At 46.0% G+C, this 17,837-nt stretch overlaps 1 protein-coding gene across 1 annotated transcript; it reads right to left on the bottom strand.

Moving 5' to 3' along the window:
• Positions 1–1,948: 1,948 nt before the first annotated feature.
• C1QL3 (complement C1q like 3) lies at positions 1,949–9,240 on the bottom strand. Its single transcript, XM_055707444.1, has 2 exons — positions 7,282–9,240; positions 1,949–2,625 (listed from the first exon to the last, which is right to left on the bottom strand). The coding sequence occupies exons 1-2, from the start codon at positions 7,867–7,869 to the stop codon at positions 2,446–2,448; spliced, it is 768 nt and encodes a 255-aa protein (XP_055563419.1). The 5' UTR covers positions 7,870–9,240; the 3' UTR covers positions 1,949–2,445.
• Positions 9,241–17,837: the final 8,597 nt, after the last annotated feature.

Below are 17,837 nucleotides of genomic sequence, written 5' to 3'. Positions count from 1 at the left end.
TTTACCAGGGCAGGTGATTTACCCAAAAAATGGTCTTATCCAGTGGCAGTGGTAGCCCGATTTCAAAAGCTTCTTCAAATTTAACCATATACATCTTGCAGTATTGATCTTTTCCAATAAATACCTTAGTAAATATGCATCGCTAGTTGTAAATGATCTCTAGCCTGGTGCATTACTGTTTGATACTACGTAGAGAATGTCTAGCTACACTGCTGTTGTGAGTGCGCTAACCAATAAAAGCAACAATGGAACAAACAGACATGAAGTCACACTTCTGTTATTAAAATACATTACCTCATAGGAAAAAAACCAGGAGCAATCACTACAATGTATGGATATAGGCTGGCACTTCGTCATAAAGTAAAAGTGTTATTAACCGTTCTGGTGAGATAATACACAAGCAACTGGCAGGACAATGTCCCTTTATAAATCTTAGATGAGTTAGACTGGGGATCCTCTCAGTCAGCCTAGACTAACAGCATTTATTTTGAACGTTTTGACTCAAAACGGAAACAGATAGAGTAACATGTTCTGTTTAAGAAAAACTTCACTCATTCAAATGAGATTTCTAGAGAGATACATCAGACTTTTACTGAGCAGCCAGCACTGAGGAGCTTTTTTGTCACAGTGGCAGACACTTTTGACGTTTTAGTGGAGATAAATCTGAGTTTGTACCCTTAGCACATTAGACAAGGTTGTGTGTGGCAAAGTACATGAAACAGAAATACTGGGGGTAGCCTCTATTACTCTTTTAACAATTTACAGAAATGTTACCCTGATTTTGCCAAAATGTTAAAAATAAATAGCATAACCAGCTGTGCTAAGGAGCTAATTATCTTGCTAAAATTTAGGTTTAGAATGAAATCTGGAAGTTTTAACCTGAGAGAAATAGACAGCCTCCCCTCCCAGAAACAAAACAAATAATAAATCCTTTTTCTGAATAAAATTACTCTGTAGACATTACTGGTATAAGTGATTTTAAAGCAATTTTATAACTCTGTAACTCATAGTACCTGTGTTTAGTTTAATTCTCCAAGCTATTAATCCTTTATATGGATTAAACTTCTTTGAGACTTTATATATATATATATATATATATATGAATGAGAAAAATAGGTTTTAATACACACTCTTTTTTGCATGTAAATATCTGCTTCTTTCTTTGCATATGTGTTATCATTTTTGGTAATACGCTTATCTGTGTCCATTTCATAGGCACGCCTTACTACAAACTGGTAACTAGCTACCACGGAAAAGGTCTGTGTGACAACATTTTCTCATGTGTCAGATCTCCCATTCTTTTGTGGGAATAATCCCACTAACTTCAGTGAGACAAGACACCCAAGACAAATAAGGTTTTGACCCATTATATTCTTACAAAATTCTAGTTGAACATCTGCAGTATGTTAAGTTGTAACTACTTTATTAAAAATAGTACCCAAGTACAGACTAAGTGCTAAAAGACTAATGAAGACTAATCGCTGCAAAGAAAACACTCTAACTTAGTCTGAGGATGTGGATGCCAGGCTTACTAAATATTTACATAATTAACCATCAAGAATGGGTCTGTAATAATTGTCTAAATATGTATTTACACATTTACAAATTAAAAGCCAAATCCTTTTTCCACTAATATCAATGGGAGTTTTGCCATTGGCTTTGGTGGAATCAGGGATTTGGTCCAATAGAATAATTTGTCAACTGTTACATTTTTCAGAAAAAAGGAGAGAAAAAAAAAAAAAGTGTTTCTTCTATCGTTTTTCTTTTAGAACACAGCTAAGGGGAAGACAAAATTTGAACAACTCCACTGGACTGATTTTAAGATACAAGTCTAATGTAAACCTACAAAGCAGGAACATTGAGTTAAGGCTTGAAGCTGATTGGTTTCTAGTTTTAAGTGGAAGGATAAGAGAAGTACAAGGCAAACAATTCCTTTGGAGAGACCGAGTATATTTTGATTACCTCTTTCTTTTATTGTAAAATCATTCCTCACCACACTATGAGTGGACTCCAAGCATCATTGTTAGCAAGTCACAAGAACCAAAGCTGAAGTATGGATAAAGCAGCAAGATCATAACACATCGAAGTATCATATACACTGAAGAAGTAACTCAGCGTCCTTAGGTGGGGCTTTTTCCTATAAAAATTTGACCTATGTAGGACTTCATTCACATGGACACTAACAATGAGGAAGTATTTGCTTTGGCGGTAGTGGATCACACATCTGTTTAACTTGCTTTATAATTTTTTAACATAAGGTTTCTCTGTGTTGTACAGATGTGAATCAGGTAGCATTTGACTTTTTTTTTTTCCCCCCGCTACTGAGGTGTTCAGTGGTTGCTCTCTGCTGGGGTGCTTGTTTCATTGACTTTTGCCACGCAAATCCATTGCTTAGAAGAGCAAGCTTCATTTTTGGACTGGTTTGGTGGGTCTTTTTACTCATTATCAGTCGGCATAAATAATAAATCCAGAAAATGTGCTGTATTTGTTGTTGTTTCCTCCATGTGCTTTTCCTCCATCTAATTTAATGTAAACTTCGTCTCCTGGCTCCAAATGAAGAACCACGCTGTTACTGGCATAGTCGTAGTTCTGATCGGCATCCTGAGCAATCGCACTAGCTCGAACCTACATAAAATACATAATGAGTGGTTAAAAAAAACTCAGATAACTTTTTTCTGCATGGTGAAATAAAAGCATATCCTCAACATTTTATTCAGCATGCATGAGTGGCCACTTCAAATAATGTCTGGCAACATCTATTGCAGTTTTTTCCTATGGTTATTTCTTGGGTTTTGCTATGGTTGTTGCTTATTTTCTCCTATGATACAACACTGAAATAAAGTAATAATGTGCTCCTTTCTCAGTCACCTGATTAATACAACCACTTGCACTCCTGTAGATGTCTGGAGCCTTTTAAAATATATGTGTAATAATAGCTGGAGTTCAGAGAACTGAACCCGGTGGTGTGCGAGTTTTACCTTAGTGTAACTTTTATTTCAGCAGGACAAATGATTGACATAAGTGAAAATCCACAGTGAGGCCCTACTCATACCAGGCTGGACTTCTTCTAGAGGCAATTTATTGTCATGCTACTAATAGGATCGTGCTGCAAAAAGAATACAAGAAGTACATCACACACACACACACACACATGCACACTCCCATACACACAAGCAGGTAAGGATCCTAGTTGGGGTTTGGAAAAACTGTTATCACCACATTTCAGTAAGCAAACATTAAATTTCTATGTGTTTTAAGAGATGCACATTGGAAAAAATCACAGGTGAGTGATTTGCTTTAAGAGGTTTTGGAATGTACAAGTTATTGTGGACTTTTCATTTGCAACTTTCACTTAAGCATACTTTTTGTTTCCCCATTTATCTCTTGCTTATTCCACTACTGATTAAATTTGACATTACTAGCAAACTGGGAAGTAATCTGTAATTTCAAGATGTATGTTGGTTTCCAGCAGTGAATAGCCTGTGCCATTGTAAGCCTCCAAATCATTTGTATATAATTTGACCCTGTTTGGTAAAATATTTAAACTTACTTGTATGTGATTTATTTCAGCATCACACATCATCTGTTTGTTGCTTGTCTTTGTTCTAGCATAGTTACAGAGCACTAAGTGATTTAGTGGTATTGCAAGCTTGAACTAAGTAATAATGCATGACCTGGTGTACTATATGTGGGATTTTATCTGTTCTGAATTGAAAAAATAGGCTATAATTCACAATTTTCCGTGGATTCCTTTCAAAGTTTAACTGATAAATTTCCGAATTAAATTTTCATGTGATACGATTTCACATAAATATTGAAATGTTAAAAAGGAAGGGCTTCTTCTACCGTGCAGGATCTTATGGCATTATGCAGCTTAAAAACCACAGTACATGGCAATTCTTTATACATCCTGTAAGAAGAGTGAGAAAGACTTAAAAGGCTTGCAGTGCTGTGACAGTCTGCAAATTTAAACTGATACATGGCATGACGATAAACCCCAACTATTTCAGGACTTTGTGATTCCAAATTACCTGCTATTGTTTACAGAGGTATCTATTTTGCTAGTGTTTAAGCAATAATTATTTTAAACACTGGCTATTTCCTATGGATTAATGACTGGCAAGGTGGAGTTGAAGGCTCTGGGCTATTAAACCTGAAAATACGCTTCAAAGAAAATAACCAGCTGGGACTGTTGCTGGTAGTGTAAATGGAAAGGGCAAATGGGAAAGAGTGAAAGGCTATAGATGAGGCAGAAAAACTTCTGCAGAGAACTAGTATCTTGCATACCGGCAAACAAAATGGTTTAAATCACTTTCCAAATTCCCATTTACATCATAATGAAATGCTACTCAGTGTATTTGTCTAAAATGTGTTTCTATGGATAGTAAAGGAGAATTTGAGTTGTGTTAGTGACTATCCTAAGGGAGTCAGCCCATGGACACTGACTACAGCTGCAATGGATATTTTATTTTTAAGATTCTACATAGTACATACTGCCTGAAGAAAAAAAGATTCTGGGTATTAAAAGTCTAGAAACCAAAGTGTAGATCTTGCTGCCCTATGTATAGCAACAAATGTCCTATAAACTCCAGCGTGCTGTTCTTAGAGGTTTTACCTCCTTGTTTGGTTAGCCAGAGCAATTTCTTTGTAAAGCTTAGGAGAACAGTCTCAAATGAATTCTGAGTCAATTGCTGCAAGAGGGTGAATGTATCTCAAAATTAAACCATTAACAGTATACATTTCATAAGTTGCATGCAAGTTCTTTCTTCAAGCTATGTTCTCAGGTTGCTAAGCTCTGTGATCTCAGCAGTTCCCTCAAGCTTTGTAACTGTTAAAGAAGACAATGTATTAACACTGAAGACTTTGAGGTTCCACTTACGTATTGCTTAGGAATGTAAGTCAGTCATTCACTTTCCAGTGGTTTGGGTTTTTTCATTGCTAGAAAACACTGGATTTGTAGCGTAACCTGTGTCCAACTCCACTTAATGACATCAAAAATTTCTGAGCTTTCTTATAATAGACAAAGTTAATCACTGTCACACCAGTGTATAGTGTTTCAAGTATAAATCATAATCAAAAGGAGGCACTGCTGCATTGAAACTGTGCATCAATTTTAAATAGTTTGTATGCAGGTATTTACCTAAACACTTACCTTTGCACAGATATATACAAATATACACATGGAACCCTTGCCTTTTTTTTCTTTGAATTACTGCGAGTTTCATTTGTCTGATGTCTGGTATGGCAAATAGTTATAGTTGGGAACAGCTAGACTTCGGGCTCAATTTAATATTTATAATTGGGTACTTTTTAAAAAGTACCGGTATGTATTTATTTTTCTGGGTTTGGGAAAATAAACACTTTAAAACATTATAAATAAGGGTCAAAAATAGATTAATGCTTTAATCGCAAACAAAACGGCATTCTCGCGGTGGGCAGTGTTTCCTTTGTATGAAGAAATCAAAGTGAATATATTACGATTTTTACTAGCCCTGGTTTACCTGCTGAGACAATATTTATGGTGGACATTTTCTAATGTAATTAATTGCTGCTGATGTCCTCATTATTCTCTTTTCACAGTACTTCTGAGGAGCCATAAACAAAAGGTTAAGTGGCAGATCAGGTTAATTTGCCGCGCGCCGGTGCTGCCGCCCGCGCCGAGCCGAGCCGAGGCGCCCCGCGGGGGAGGGGGCCGCAAACGAAGGCGCCCCTCTGCGACCTGCGCGGGCGGCGGGGACACCGCTCCTCGGTCCTACGGACCCCGCGTTGAGCCCATCAACCCCGCCAGCCCGCCCCGCCGGAGGGTGAACGGCCCGGGGAGAGCGGCAGCGCCGGGCTCCGCGCTCCCCGCGTAGCCCGCTGCGCACCGGGACAGCTCGGGCCGCCGGTGACCTGTTGAGCGGCTGCTGCGCGGCCGGTTCCCTCGCTCCCCGCCGCACGGGGTGCCCCGAAAGCGGTGGGAGCACGGCGGAGCTCCCGAAGGCACGGGAAAGCCCGGGCACCCCGCACTCCCCCCCCGGGCACCCGCAGCAGGAGGGATGCCGGTACCGCTAAGCGCTGTAATAATTACACCCAACCTATCCGGTACGGAGGAAGCGCAGATTTGCGATGAGCGGCTCCCCGGGGGCAATGTTACAGGCACAGCCCCTGCGAGCGCGGTGGGAACGTTTATCCTAATTAAAATGGATGATTCCTCTGTCTTTCAGACGGTAGCATCGCAAGATCTTTAATATTTCGAATGTTTCCACCCCGCCGCGGAGGGTGCCGGCATACCTCGGGTCGTGCCTCGCTGCAGGGCCCGCCAGCCCGCCCTGGGCCGCCCAGCTCCGGCCGCTACCGGCCCTCCGCGGCCGAGGGAAGCCTCGCTCCCCGCCGGGGCTGAGCGGGTCAGAATCCGCGCCCGGCTGCGCGGGAGCCCGCTCCCGTGACGTGGCTGCTTTCCTCCCTCACACCTCGCCCTTGCCCCACGCAGGACCAGCCGCTCCCGAGCTCACCCGCAGCCCACGGCCCCCCCTTCCTTCCCTGGGAGTTCCCCTGCCCCGGGGGAGCGCCCGGCCCCGGCCCGGGCTTTGCTGGCCCCCGCGAGGGCAGCGCTGCCTGCGCGACCTCCCCGACCGGCCCCCGCTCCCGTCCCGGCCGGGCAGCGGACGGCGCTCCGCGGCTGCGGGGCGGCCGGCGCGGGCTGGGAGCGGGCGCCAGCGGCGCGAGTCCCGGGAACAGAGCGCGTGGAGCCCGCGTTCACCCGGGGCGGCCTCGGCTCCGCGCGGAACGCCCGGCCCCTCAGGGCTCATCAGGAACCTGAGCCGGAGCGGGGCGGCGCCGGGGTCTCCGCCGGCTGCGGAGGCGGGCACCGGCTCCCTCAGCGCCCCCGCGGGCCGCCCCGCCTGCGCCCCGCCAGGCTCGGGCCCCACTCCCCCGCCCCGCGCCCGCGCCGCCTCCAGCGGCCGCCCGGCTCCCCCCGCCCGCCGCCCGCCTCACGCCCTTCCCGCGCCGCCGCGCTCCGCCCGCTCCCCTCACGGCGCCTGCTCCCCCGAGGGAGCCCGGCTCCGCGCGGGTGCCCGCTGTCCTCACGGCACCCGCTCCCTCAGGGAGCCCGGCTGCCCCCGGCGCCCGCTCTCCTCGGGAAGCTCGGCCCCCGCCGGGCGCCCGCTCCCCTCACGGCGGCTGGGTGCCCCCGGGCGCCTGCTGCCCTCAGGGAGCCCGGCTCCCCCCGGGCGCCCGCTTCCCCCGCGGTACCGGCTCCCCCCGGGCGCCCGCTGCGCTCACGTCCCCGGCTCCCACCTGGTTGTTCTTGCAGAGGTCGGCCCACATGCTGGTGCCGTCGCCGCCCCGCATGAGCACATGGTAGGTGAAGAAGTAGATGCCGGGGATGGAGCAGGTGAACTTGCCGGTGGTGGGGTCGTAGTGGTTGCCCAGGTTGGTGACCACGTCGTCGAATTTGAGCACCTCGTAGCCCTCGTGCTGCCGCTTGAGGCCGGCGTAGAAGGCGATCTTGGGGACGGTGCTGTAGGTGGCGGCGCTGATGGCCCCCGCCGCGTTCAGCCCCGGCGCCCCGGGGGGGCCCGGCAGGCCCTGCCGCCCCGGCTCGCCCTTCTCACCCGGCGGCCCCACCGGGCCGGGCGGCCCCGGCTCCCCCGGGGGGCCGCGGGGCCCCGCTTTGCCCGGCCGGCCGGCCTCCCCCTTGGGCCCCTGGATGAAGGTGGGCAGGGACTGCATGAGGCCGCGGTCGGGCGTGGCCGCCGTGCTGGGCGCCTTGGTGCCGCCGTAGGGGTCGCAGACCATGCGGCAGGTGCCCAGCATCTCGTAGTGCGCCGACGTGCCGGCCGAGCTGACCAGCACCGGGATGAGGATGACCAGCAGCAGCACCATCACCACCCCCAGCGCGCCGGCCGCGATCAGCCGCCGCCTGCTGCCCACCAGCCGGCTCAGCGCAGGGCGATCCTCTTGCCTGCTTTTGGACAAAATCTTGATGGTTGGTCGGGAACCTCCTCAGAGCCGAAAAACCGCCGAGCCCGCGCGAGCTCGGCTCCCCCGGGGCTTGGCCGCCCTCCCGCTGCCGGTGGCGGCGGGGGCTCCGGCGGGTCGCGGCGCTCCGCTGCGGCCGCTGCAGCCGCCGGGCGGGCGGGAGGGAGAGGGAGAGCTGCCGCCGCGCCCCGGCCGCCCGCACTTTTATGCTCCCGCTGGCGATCGACTTTTTTTTTTTGCAGGCTGTGCCAGTCCGAGTCAACTTTTCCAGGAACTTGCCTTTCCTCTCGCGATCGCCCCGCTCGCCGCCTCGCTCGCTCGCTCGCTCCCTTTTGTTGGGTTGTTTTTTTCGCAGAGACGACTGTCCTCAGCGGGGACGCGCCTCCCGGCCGCCCCGCGACTGCCCCGGTGCCCGCCGCCGAGAACCCGCGCCGCCGCGCCGGAGCCTGAGCCGGAGCCGGAGGGAGAGCGGGATCCTGCCCGGGTGCCACCTGCCAGGAGAGGAGGAGGCTGACGAGCGTGCTGGAGCAATTTATAGGCACCCAAAAGCGCAGGGGAAAGGGGAGCTGCTTTGGCATCTCATTCCAGCATCTGCTCTGCTCTTCCCACTCACAGAGAGTTTGGCATTACTCTGGCAGTGTGGGAAATATATTTTTTTTTTCCTCTCTCCCTCCCCCACCCCTCCCGCAAACGGATGAACAGCGAAATCGTGAGCCTCACTCACTAGCTGCATCTTGCGATGACAGCTCTTTCTGGAGCAGACCAAAAGGAAGAGATGTGCTTAGCAGCCTCTGGGTACCCTTCAGGTCACCGATCGAGAATTAAAAGGTCAATCCACCTCCTGCTTAATGCTTCCCCGAGGCCACCCTGCCATATTAGTGTTTTCTGGGAAATACCGCTTTAAATGTAGGGATGTTTTACAGTTACCCATTGTCCAAGTGGAAGTTATTTGAAAATATACCTCCCACCGTACACAGTAATAGAGATTAGCATCTCTCACAATTTCAGATCTTACTCTTCCCCTCTCCCCGATTACACCCATAAGGCAGAGAAGGAAACAGTTCTTTCTCTGAATTAAAACTGACATACTCATCACCGGCTGCAGTGTTTCCCGGTGTTAGAGCCAGACACCGCTTTGCTAGCGAACTGACACTGAGGGAAAGAGTTCCCTTTTGTTTAGAAGCCTAAGGAAAGTGTGGGGTATATGCAGATCAGCAGACGCCTGGACCTGAGAAAAAAAGTCTCTGGCTTATCTCGGGGGCAGAAAATTGTTTTGTTAAGTCTTGGGGGTTTCTTCCTTTTTTTTCCTTCCTTTTTTTTTTCCCTTCCCCCCCCCCCCCTTCTGTGTGAAAGGTTTCTCCTCCCCCAAGGGCTGGTGGGCACCTCTGTGACTGAGTGGGAAGGTGAATGTGCAATATTAGTGGCATTTCTCCCGAGAAAATATTAAGGGACTTGTCCTGTTTACAGATACACAAGGTACACAAAGAACTGTTTAAATAAACAAACAGAATTGATTCCTAAATCATACTTCTGTATTCAGGAGCAATGGACGTCAATCAAACGTGGGTGACATTTGCCTGTCAATACGGGGATGATGGCTGGAAAGAGTGTGACTTATTACAGCAAGGCAAGAATCGGAAATGAGCAACAGCAGCAAATAGGACAACAACCAAATAATAGCATCTCCAGCGATGATCAGAGGGCTGTGATCTTGTCTTGGATTTTATTAGCACGAATCCCCTCTCCCCTCACCCGTTCTCTTTTCTTTCTTTTCTATTCCACAACACAATAAGGTCAAACAAGCAGGCAGTGGGAAACAAAGATTCATTGATTCTTCCTTTTAAGCAGAAATGTCAGCAGCTCCTTTTGCTCTTTCCTGAGAGACTCAAAGGCAGTGAGTGTGTCCACGCCACATAGAGATGGGCCAGCCCAGCTCCTTATCTCCCCAGAAAACTCCTGATAAAGCTTCCATTTCCTGCACTTGTAAATATCCCTCCCTGCCCCCCTTTTTTTTTCTTTCTTTCTTTTTTATTTCGTCTAATGTTCTGTCTTCAAAAAAATTCTTTATCTGGCACTGACAAAAGCTAGCCAGTTCCCTCAGCTGAGGGCTTCCCCTCAAGACCCAGGAAGGCAGCTGAACACACTTTGAGAATTATGTTCGTATCTCATCGCTCTCTTCACCCCATAGGAAAGGGCTTTCAGCGCTGCTCTTTCATCTGGGCAGGAAAAATGAAAAAGTTCTGCCGAGAGTGATGAGTCCATCTCAGCCTGTAGCTAGACCCTTGAGGCATTGTATTTAGTCATCCCTAACCCAGGAGGTTTTCGTGACATCAGGGTGTGCGTAAACCTCCATTGCCACGGACGTGTTGCAGATTGGGAAAATAGCAAGTCTCTTACCTTCAAATAAACACAAGCCTATCGTGGTCTGTCAAGCCGTAGTGATGCTGGGTGACTTACTGGCATCAAGCACGCTTTCAGTTCTGTACTGCAGCTATGGTAAGCCTGATTTTTGAAGCGAGGTCCTACCATACCAACTACGTTCATGTTCTTCATAGACAGTTTCATCCTCACACATATTAACAAGAATGTTCATTCGCTCTAATCTCTTGCACACTTTCTCCCAAAGATGACAGCCACAAAAATCACAGCCTAAGTAAGCAGAATAGAGAGAATGGGGCAAGTACTGGTGCTGGGTTGTCAGTGGAGCTTATGTGTTAGCTGGGAACATAACCTGGGAACAAAGTTAGAGGAAATGTAGAAACCTCTTTTTACCATGGGACCTTTGTTTTCCTGAAGTGGTATGTCAAAGCATCGATTCGCTGTAATTAAGGCTTGGGTAGCATTTATGTTATAACATAACCTCCTCTCCTCTAGCAGTCGAGACTGACAGTCCATTGTTAATATAACCATTGTACCTATGTGAGCTGCTGCCAGCCTTAATGTGTTAAATTTTCTTTGTATTTTCGAAGCCCTCTTGCAGGCTTGCTCCAGTCTTTCAGCCTGTTTGCTTCCCTTCCTGTTCTCTGGGCCTTTACGCATTCAGATCCGCAGCTGGTGTTTGAGCTGTATCCCCTGCAGCTTCAGCCATTTGAAACAGCCTTCTCACAGCTCTTTTCCTTGCTGACTAATTAGTTAATGTTCATACAGAGCCTTAAAGACGTACAGCATAACATGCACGTCCATTTTACGTGCGTGCCGTTGCCTCAGCACTAAGATAGGGAAAAACGGAGAAAACCATGTAAGAACGTGTCCACTGGCACACAGGGGAACACATTCTGCAGTTGCCAGGCACAAAATGGCTCCTTATGCCTGCAGTGCTAAATTCAAAGGGTTAGCCCAAGAAAAAATACTTGGAGAAAGGGCAACCCTTTACCAGCTACAGTGAGCAGGAGTAATGTGGAAAAAGGCATATGCCGAACAAAGGAGTGCTCAAATGCTGTGCCAAGCTCCATACTGCTTCTTCTCACTCCTATCTGCATCTGTTTTGCTCTTGCTTGTATTTTAACTTTTTTAATACTATTTTAGAGAAGCATTTTGAATTTCAGTCAACTTGAAAATTAAGGCTTTGCTACACTGTACCTTTATAAGCACTGGTTTAACTGTGTATGTAAGGTTAGCGTTTCGACCTGGAGGCCAGCAGCATGGCCAAGGAACAACATGCACTCGCTCCAACAGGTAACTGGATTCAGTGCTACAAAATAAAATATATCATAAAAGGGGGAAAAAATATTCATATCAGTATATATGGCTCAAAGATACCATGGTGACATGGTGGTGACATCTTTGCTGCTATCCTAAACCATTGCTGGTATCCTGCTTCAGTTCTGTTCACCCAGTTCGCTAAAATCTCAGGGCTGGCACATGTGTCATGTAGCAGGTCCCAGAAGGGACCACGTCCTGCACCAGTTTTGGTAGAAGCAGGTACAGCCAGCATTAACAGTCCTCCCAGAAACTCGTTTTGGTCACTATGACTGACGACCATCTGTGTTTATAGCGGTGCAAGTTGCTCACTGGATTCTTTCCTAAAACTAAGATTTTCATGCTCATGTAAGGAAAATCAGCCTCAGTGTACAAGAGAAAAAAAGTTGTTTTGCTGATTTTTTTGGAAGCTTTTACCTGTCTTTTGGAATGTAGGAAGTCCTTCTGCAGGCTATTCTCTGTTATTCAGGGATTTAAACCATCTTTGTGTGTGTGTGTGATTGGAAATATTATAGATTATGTTTTATCTCAATTAATAATGCTTTTGAAGGTCAGCCTCTGAACATGAAGGCAAACAGGAAAAATGATCCAAAGAAACTGTGTCAAGCCTTGAAAGGGTTACAACCACTTTTCAAACCCAAATGAGGGGGGAATTCAGGGAGGGCTGTCACCAAAGTGACAGGGCTCAACAAGGAGAATTTGCAAATAAATTCCACATATCTTTTCCTTTTTAGTTTTTAATCTGAAAAGATCAGTCAAACATGACTGGTTACTTGGCGGGGGGGAGAAATTAAAATGGAAAGATCAGTATCCAAGTCATGTATATCATGTTTTGACTGGTGAATTACCGCAGATATAAAACCATAACTGTTTATGTAAAAATAAGTCTAAAACACATATGGAGCTAATGATTACACATTCAACTGACCAAGTTTAATGATGTAAAATAATCATATATGACACTTGATGATTGCCAACTTAAATAGCAGTAATTAACCATAAAAGACACTCATAACTGCAAGTGCCCTTGTTTATTCCAAAGATTAAACCACTAGTTGCAAGCATAAAAGATTGTTCCTGCAGATATCTCCTCTCCTTTCCCACGTGCCTGCAAGCCCGCTTCTCTCTTTGACTTCTCTCTCCTCCTTGCCTCCCTGTGACCCCGGGTGCCGAATACAAAGCTGTAGTGATGGATGGTACAGTGCACAGTCAACCTTTGGAGTATTTTTCGATAGTGATGCTAGTACTTCTCCAGACCCAATGATGCCTGACCAGTTGATTGCTCTTGCACTGGTGATGGTATAGAATTTCAAGAGCTGTACCTAGTATCAGCTTCACGGTCTCTGGGTGACGCTGCACCCACTGAGATCCTTTTTCTGATCTGTCACCCCTTCCAAGTGGCAAGCCCACGCTTTCCATTGCAGGAGGAGCTGTGAGTCAAAAAGTTTCTAGCAAGGTCACTAAGGGCAATGGTACTGTGGAGGTGCAATTGAGCAATGCTTGCACCAACCAGTAAATGTCTCCTCCACAGACAGCCTCAACTTGGCAACAAGGGCACTGCATTTCGGGAACTGGGTTTCAGAGAATGAGGTTTGTTACACAGCTTCTACCAGCTTTGTTCATAGGAGCCTGGACATCCAGTGCCCCTTGAGACAACGAGACTATCTGCAGCAGGGTTCAGCTCACAGTCTAGGTCAGCTGTATTTGCTGAAAACACCCTTTTTTTCAACATACCCCACCTCTCCCTTCCTGTAGGATGAGCGTGTAAACTCGTCTGCCTCTTTTGATGTGGAAGTCTTGGTTCCTGCAACTGCCCATGCAAGCACATCAGTGGTTGCAATGTTTTTCATACAGGTTTTCTGCCTGACCCCCTGCTTAACTCCCATCTTCCCCAAATCCATAGCAGGTAACTTGTCATAAGCAGGCACACAGAAGAACTCATGATGTTCATTAATAAACCCCAAAATATAGAGATATTCATAAGTGCTATTAAATCAAGGAGTATTGCTGATAGTGAAGGCTACAGTGTCAGCATTCTTATGAAGATGTAAATAGTAAATACAAAGGAGTGGAAGATAAATGCCTCTAACATGGGAGTAAGATTAAACAACCACTTTGCCCCTGCTTAAAACTATACCAACAAGCAAACGCATAAATCATGTTGCACTTGTATTAAAAATTATGTCAGTTGTTAGAGTCAATCAGGAGGAGACTTCCAGGTGATTTGCCCAAGAGTACGATTTTTGTTACCTTTGAAATGGTTATTAGACTGCCAATGCTATTAAAAAGAGATGTTAGGGGAAAAAAGCAAGAGCAGACAAGCTTTTCTGAACTGTCATCTGCAATTTACCCTTCCTCCTCCAATCCTGAAAGACTCCCTTTCCATTGTTCTACCAACCCAGCAATCTTCTGGCGTGGCATACCAAAGTCCTTTATATTCATCAGGAGGTTGATGGATAGGCAACAAGAATGGATAGCTGGGAGTGGAAAACTCAAAATTAAAATCCCCAGAGTGGCAAGATGCCCAAGAGATTTATTTTTTCTTCTGTCATCCCCTCAACTGAATTTCTTTTTGTGCCCGATTATTGATTTCTGAAGTAGTTAATGGTGTAATTTACTTTGCAAATTGCAATTACTTCTGATCATTCATTTTTCTTCCTGTTTCATTAGTTAAAGCAGGAGACTCTTTGATCCCAAACAATCTTCTTTACAACAAAATGGCACGCAGTAGACTTTGGTGTGATCCTGCAAGATGCCAAACCTTCAATTAGTATGGTAGGCAACTGTGCTCAAAATTAGTGGAATTTGGCCTCGTGTTAAAAAAAGCATGTTGCGATGTTGATCTGTAGGTTTGATCCACCACAAATTAGGAATAGCTCCACGGAAAGAAGTTGAAAACCAAGAAGTTAGCTAACACATGTGAGATCATGGCTCCGCTTTTGCCTTATATTCAGGGAGTTGCAGAGCACAGGGAGATACAGTGAGTCCCCAAAAGGGGCTGGTGATGCCTGCATAATGAGGAAGGGACCAGGACGCTTCCACGTGGCATTATAGAGGTATAACCCATGCAGAGGAACCATTGTGTATGTTTCCCAGCACAATGTATTGCCAATGCCATTATTAACAGGCTTTACTGTACTGCATGTAACTTTGGGTTTGGTTTTTCAAATTTAACTTACATTTGTGCATTTAGCAATAACAACCAAAAAAGGATCCAGATTGGAGAGAAAAATCGAAGTATTTACCACCTTCTGAGATATGCCTGTGTTGTTATGCAATACATATGATTTCAGCTGGACTGTTCTTTCTATACAGCAATAAAACTCTAGTACGCACAATTACTGCACAAATCCAAAAAGCATCAGGTGAGAAAAGGAACATGACTGGCTAGAGAGCGTTTCTACCATCTGGGAACTGAGGTTTTCTGCTCTCCAGGAAGATAAAATCTCCGCTGGAATTTTCCTCTCATGTATTGAGACGTTGTATATGCATATAATATGCAGAGACACACACATGGCCATGCACATGTATGTACACTAATGTAAAATAGAAATGTGTACGTTTTTTCTGGAATCAGAACAGAACATTAAAAGCTGTGGTTATCACAATTTGGCAAACTGCTGCTTTCTATTTTATTGTTTAATTGTAATCCCAAAGAGCAGGATAACATACACAATATCCCATGAAAATATTCTCAATCACTGGCGCGTACATGTATTTATACTGAGCTCATTGGTAGAGTGCCAAATGCTGTTTGCACTTAACACGTGTGACTCTGTTAGTCTGGAAGGAGCCCTTGCTCCTGTGTCACTATGCGGCGAAGCTCATTGAGCTGACTTTGGAGTTTCACTACTATTTCTGAGAATAGAATTTAGCCTGGAATCTTCTGTTTAATTAACTTTAAATCACTAATGTCAGTCTTGAAATATCTAAAAGAGGCAAGAATCTTTTATCAAGTGTAATGCCTGGGAGAGAGAATGAAATGGGAAGAATTTGCACCGAGTATCCTGATAAATGCCACTTCTCCCTGCAGTGCTGGGAGGAATCAGGAAAGGGTATGGGAGGAGAGGGCAGTGCCTCTGAGCAGCGTAATACAGCCTGACCAGGAGACTGTTGTGGGCCTGGGTTACAAAGGGAATGTCATTTCTGGAGGGCAGCATTTCTAGCCATAATGTTGCAGCGATAGTCTGTTGAGATAAACATATTCAGGCGTCATTTTGAGAATTCATTTTGAACCAGGCACAACACAGCACAGGGAGTGCGTCTGCAGGAGGAATCTGTACTTCGATGAACGGAGCAGTGCTGCAGAGAAGGTGAATGATGGCAACTTCAAGGCAGCTTTGACCAAATTCTTCCTCCAGACAACTTGTCTGGTAACTGCTCCTCCAACATTTGTCTCCCACCAGGTAGGGATATTAACAGCTTTAAGCACAAACGGAATTGCTGCCAGATTTGTCACTCAGGTTCCTTTATTCAGGAAGTATGGCAAGCAGAAAGCAATATGCTGTTGTTCTGCCAGGCTTGGATGCCATGGGATCCAGTCATCAGAGAGCCCGAGGCTAAAGAATTTGAGTCAGAGTTCCCTCTATGCATTGCATCATGTCCTTAGGGATTGCAGATCAGATTAGATTTTTTTTTTTTACACTGGGCAGGTATCTATTCAGCATTTAACATACGTCTTTTAACAGGTTTGTGTTCTTAATTATGTCATTAACACACCTCCTCATTCAATCTAATACAGTTTTCTTAATTTTAAAGTGGTAATAAGTAGCTAGTCTGAAGCCAGTGTAGTAGGTTTCTCAGTGATAACAACACATCTGGGCTTCCCTTCCTCTTACAACGCTTAGCAGACAGGTAAACATACAAGGTTTTTAAAATTTTCTGATGAAAATAAACTGGTTCACCACTATGACTTCAGTATGTTATGTTAGAATAGTGTCCTTCACCTGCCCAGCTTTTGTCATCCTCACAACTTCAGGGGAGTGGCACGAAGGACAGAGTGAGCTGCCCTTGCTATTTCCTTTGCAGGGTTCTCTTTCATCTGCCCTGAGATCTCAGTGCAGAGGATGCTGCTGCCAGAGAACTGCCAGGGGATGGCAAATCCGAAACCATCCCCAGCACTCTCTTTTGCCTCTGCTCTGGATGGCCATACCTTCCGTGTTCCCGTTTACACAGGTGTTTGTACCAGTTTCCAGTCACCTCACAAGAATACTTTGAATGCCTGCGGGCCCACAGACGCTACCCTTTATTCACTACGCATTTATTCTCCTTGCGCTGGTCTATCTTCCACTGTATAAAAATGTAAATGAACTAATTTCTACTTGCTTCAGGTCAGACAAGCTATAGAACATTGAAAAATATAGGCAAAAGCTGATTTTTGTCACCCTGCAGATGGGTGTGCTGGTTGCCCCCACGACCTCTCCCACCAGACACCTGCTCAGGGCAGAGGGTGCAGCACTTGCTCGCCCAGGTGCTACGCAGGGGCATCCGCAGCACCAGCAGAGAGCAACAGGGAAAGAAGGAAAAGTATTTGCCATGCAGAGGACACTCTCCACCAGGTGATGGCAAGTTCAGGTAAGCTAGATGCTGCAGTTGAGGTACTTGATTCTGCAAAAGGCGTGTGTTTGCCTAGCTCCGCATGAGAACTGTGGGAAGTGGAAGAGAGAGCAAAAGTCTGTGGCTGATCTTGCTGAATGGGACAGATGGAAACCCTCGCCAAAAATAGCTTTGCTAGAAGTAGAACACATGGTAAATTGCATTAATTTTAATAATTGCTTTTTATGCTTTGATAAAAACTGGCAAAGACCTAAAGGATCCTCTACCCAAGATAATTAGCATAGCTCTCCTTGACTGCTCCCCTTTAAAGAGAACGTTGTTTTGAAGCTCTTACAGCTCACAAAATTGAGAAGGATGAGGCTGCCCACTTGTGCCAGGAAAGCAGAGTGCTCGGCTGTACACGGGACCCACAAAGAGAACAGCTTAGCTGCTGATGTATCAAGTAGCTTAAGGCCACTAAAGCAATGCTGAGTTTGGTCTACAAGGGGCATGCTTCTCTGCAGCCTGGCAGCATCCAGCGGCTGTCTGGCCAAAGGATCTTGCAAAGTCACACTCTGAAGGTGAGCAGATCCAAAGTCTTTGAAAAAAAAATTCAGCAAGAGCTTTTTTTACAAATG

Source organism: Falco cherrug, chromosome 4 (assembly GCF_023634085.1).
Source record: "Falco cherrug isolate bFalChe1 chromosome 4, bFalChe1.pri, whole genome shotgun sequence".
Lineage (NCBI taxonomy): Eukaryota > Metazoa > Chordata > Aves > Falconiformes > Falconidae > Falco > Falco cherrug.
This window is presented reverse-complemented; position numbering and strand designations above follow the sequence as displayed.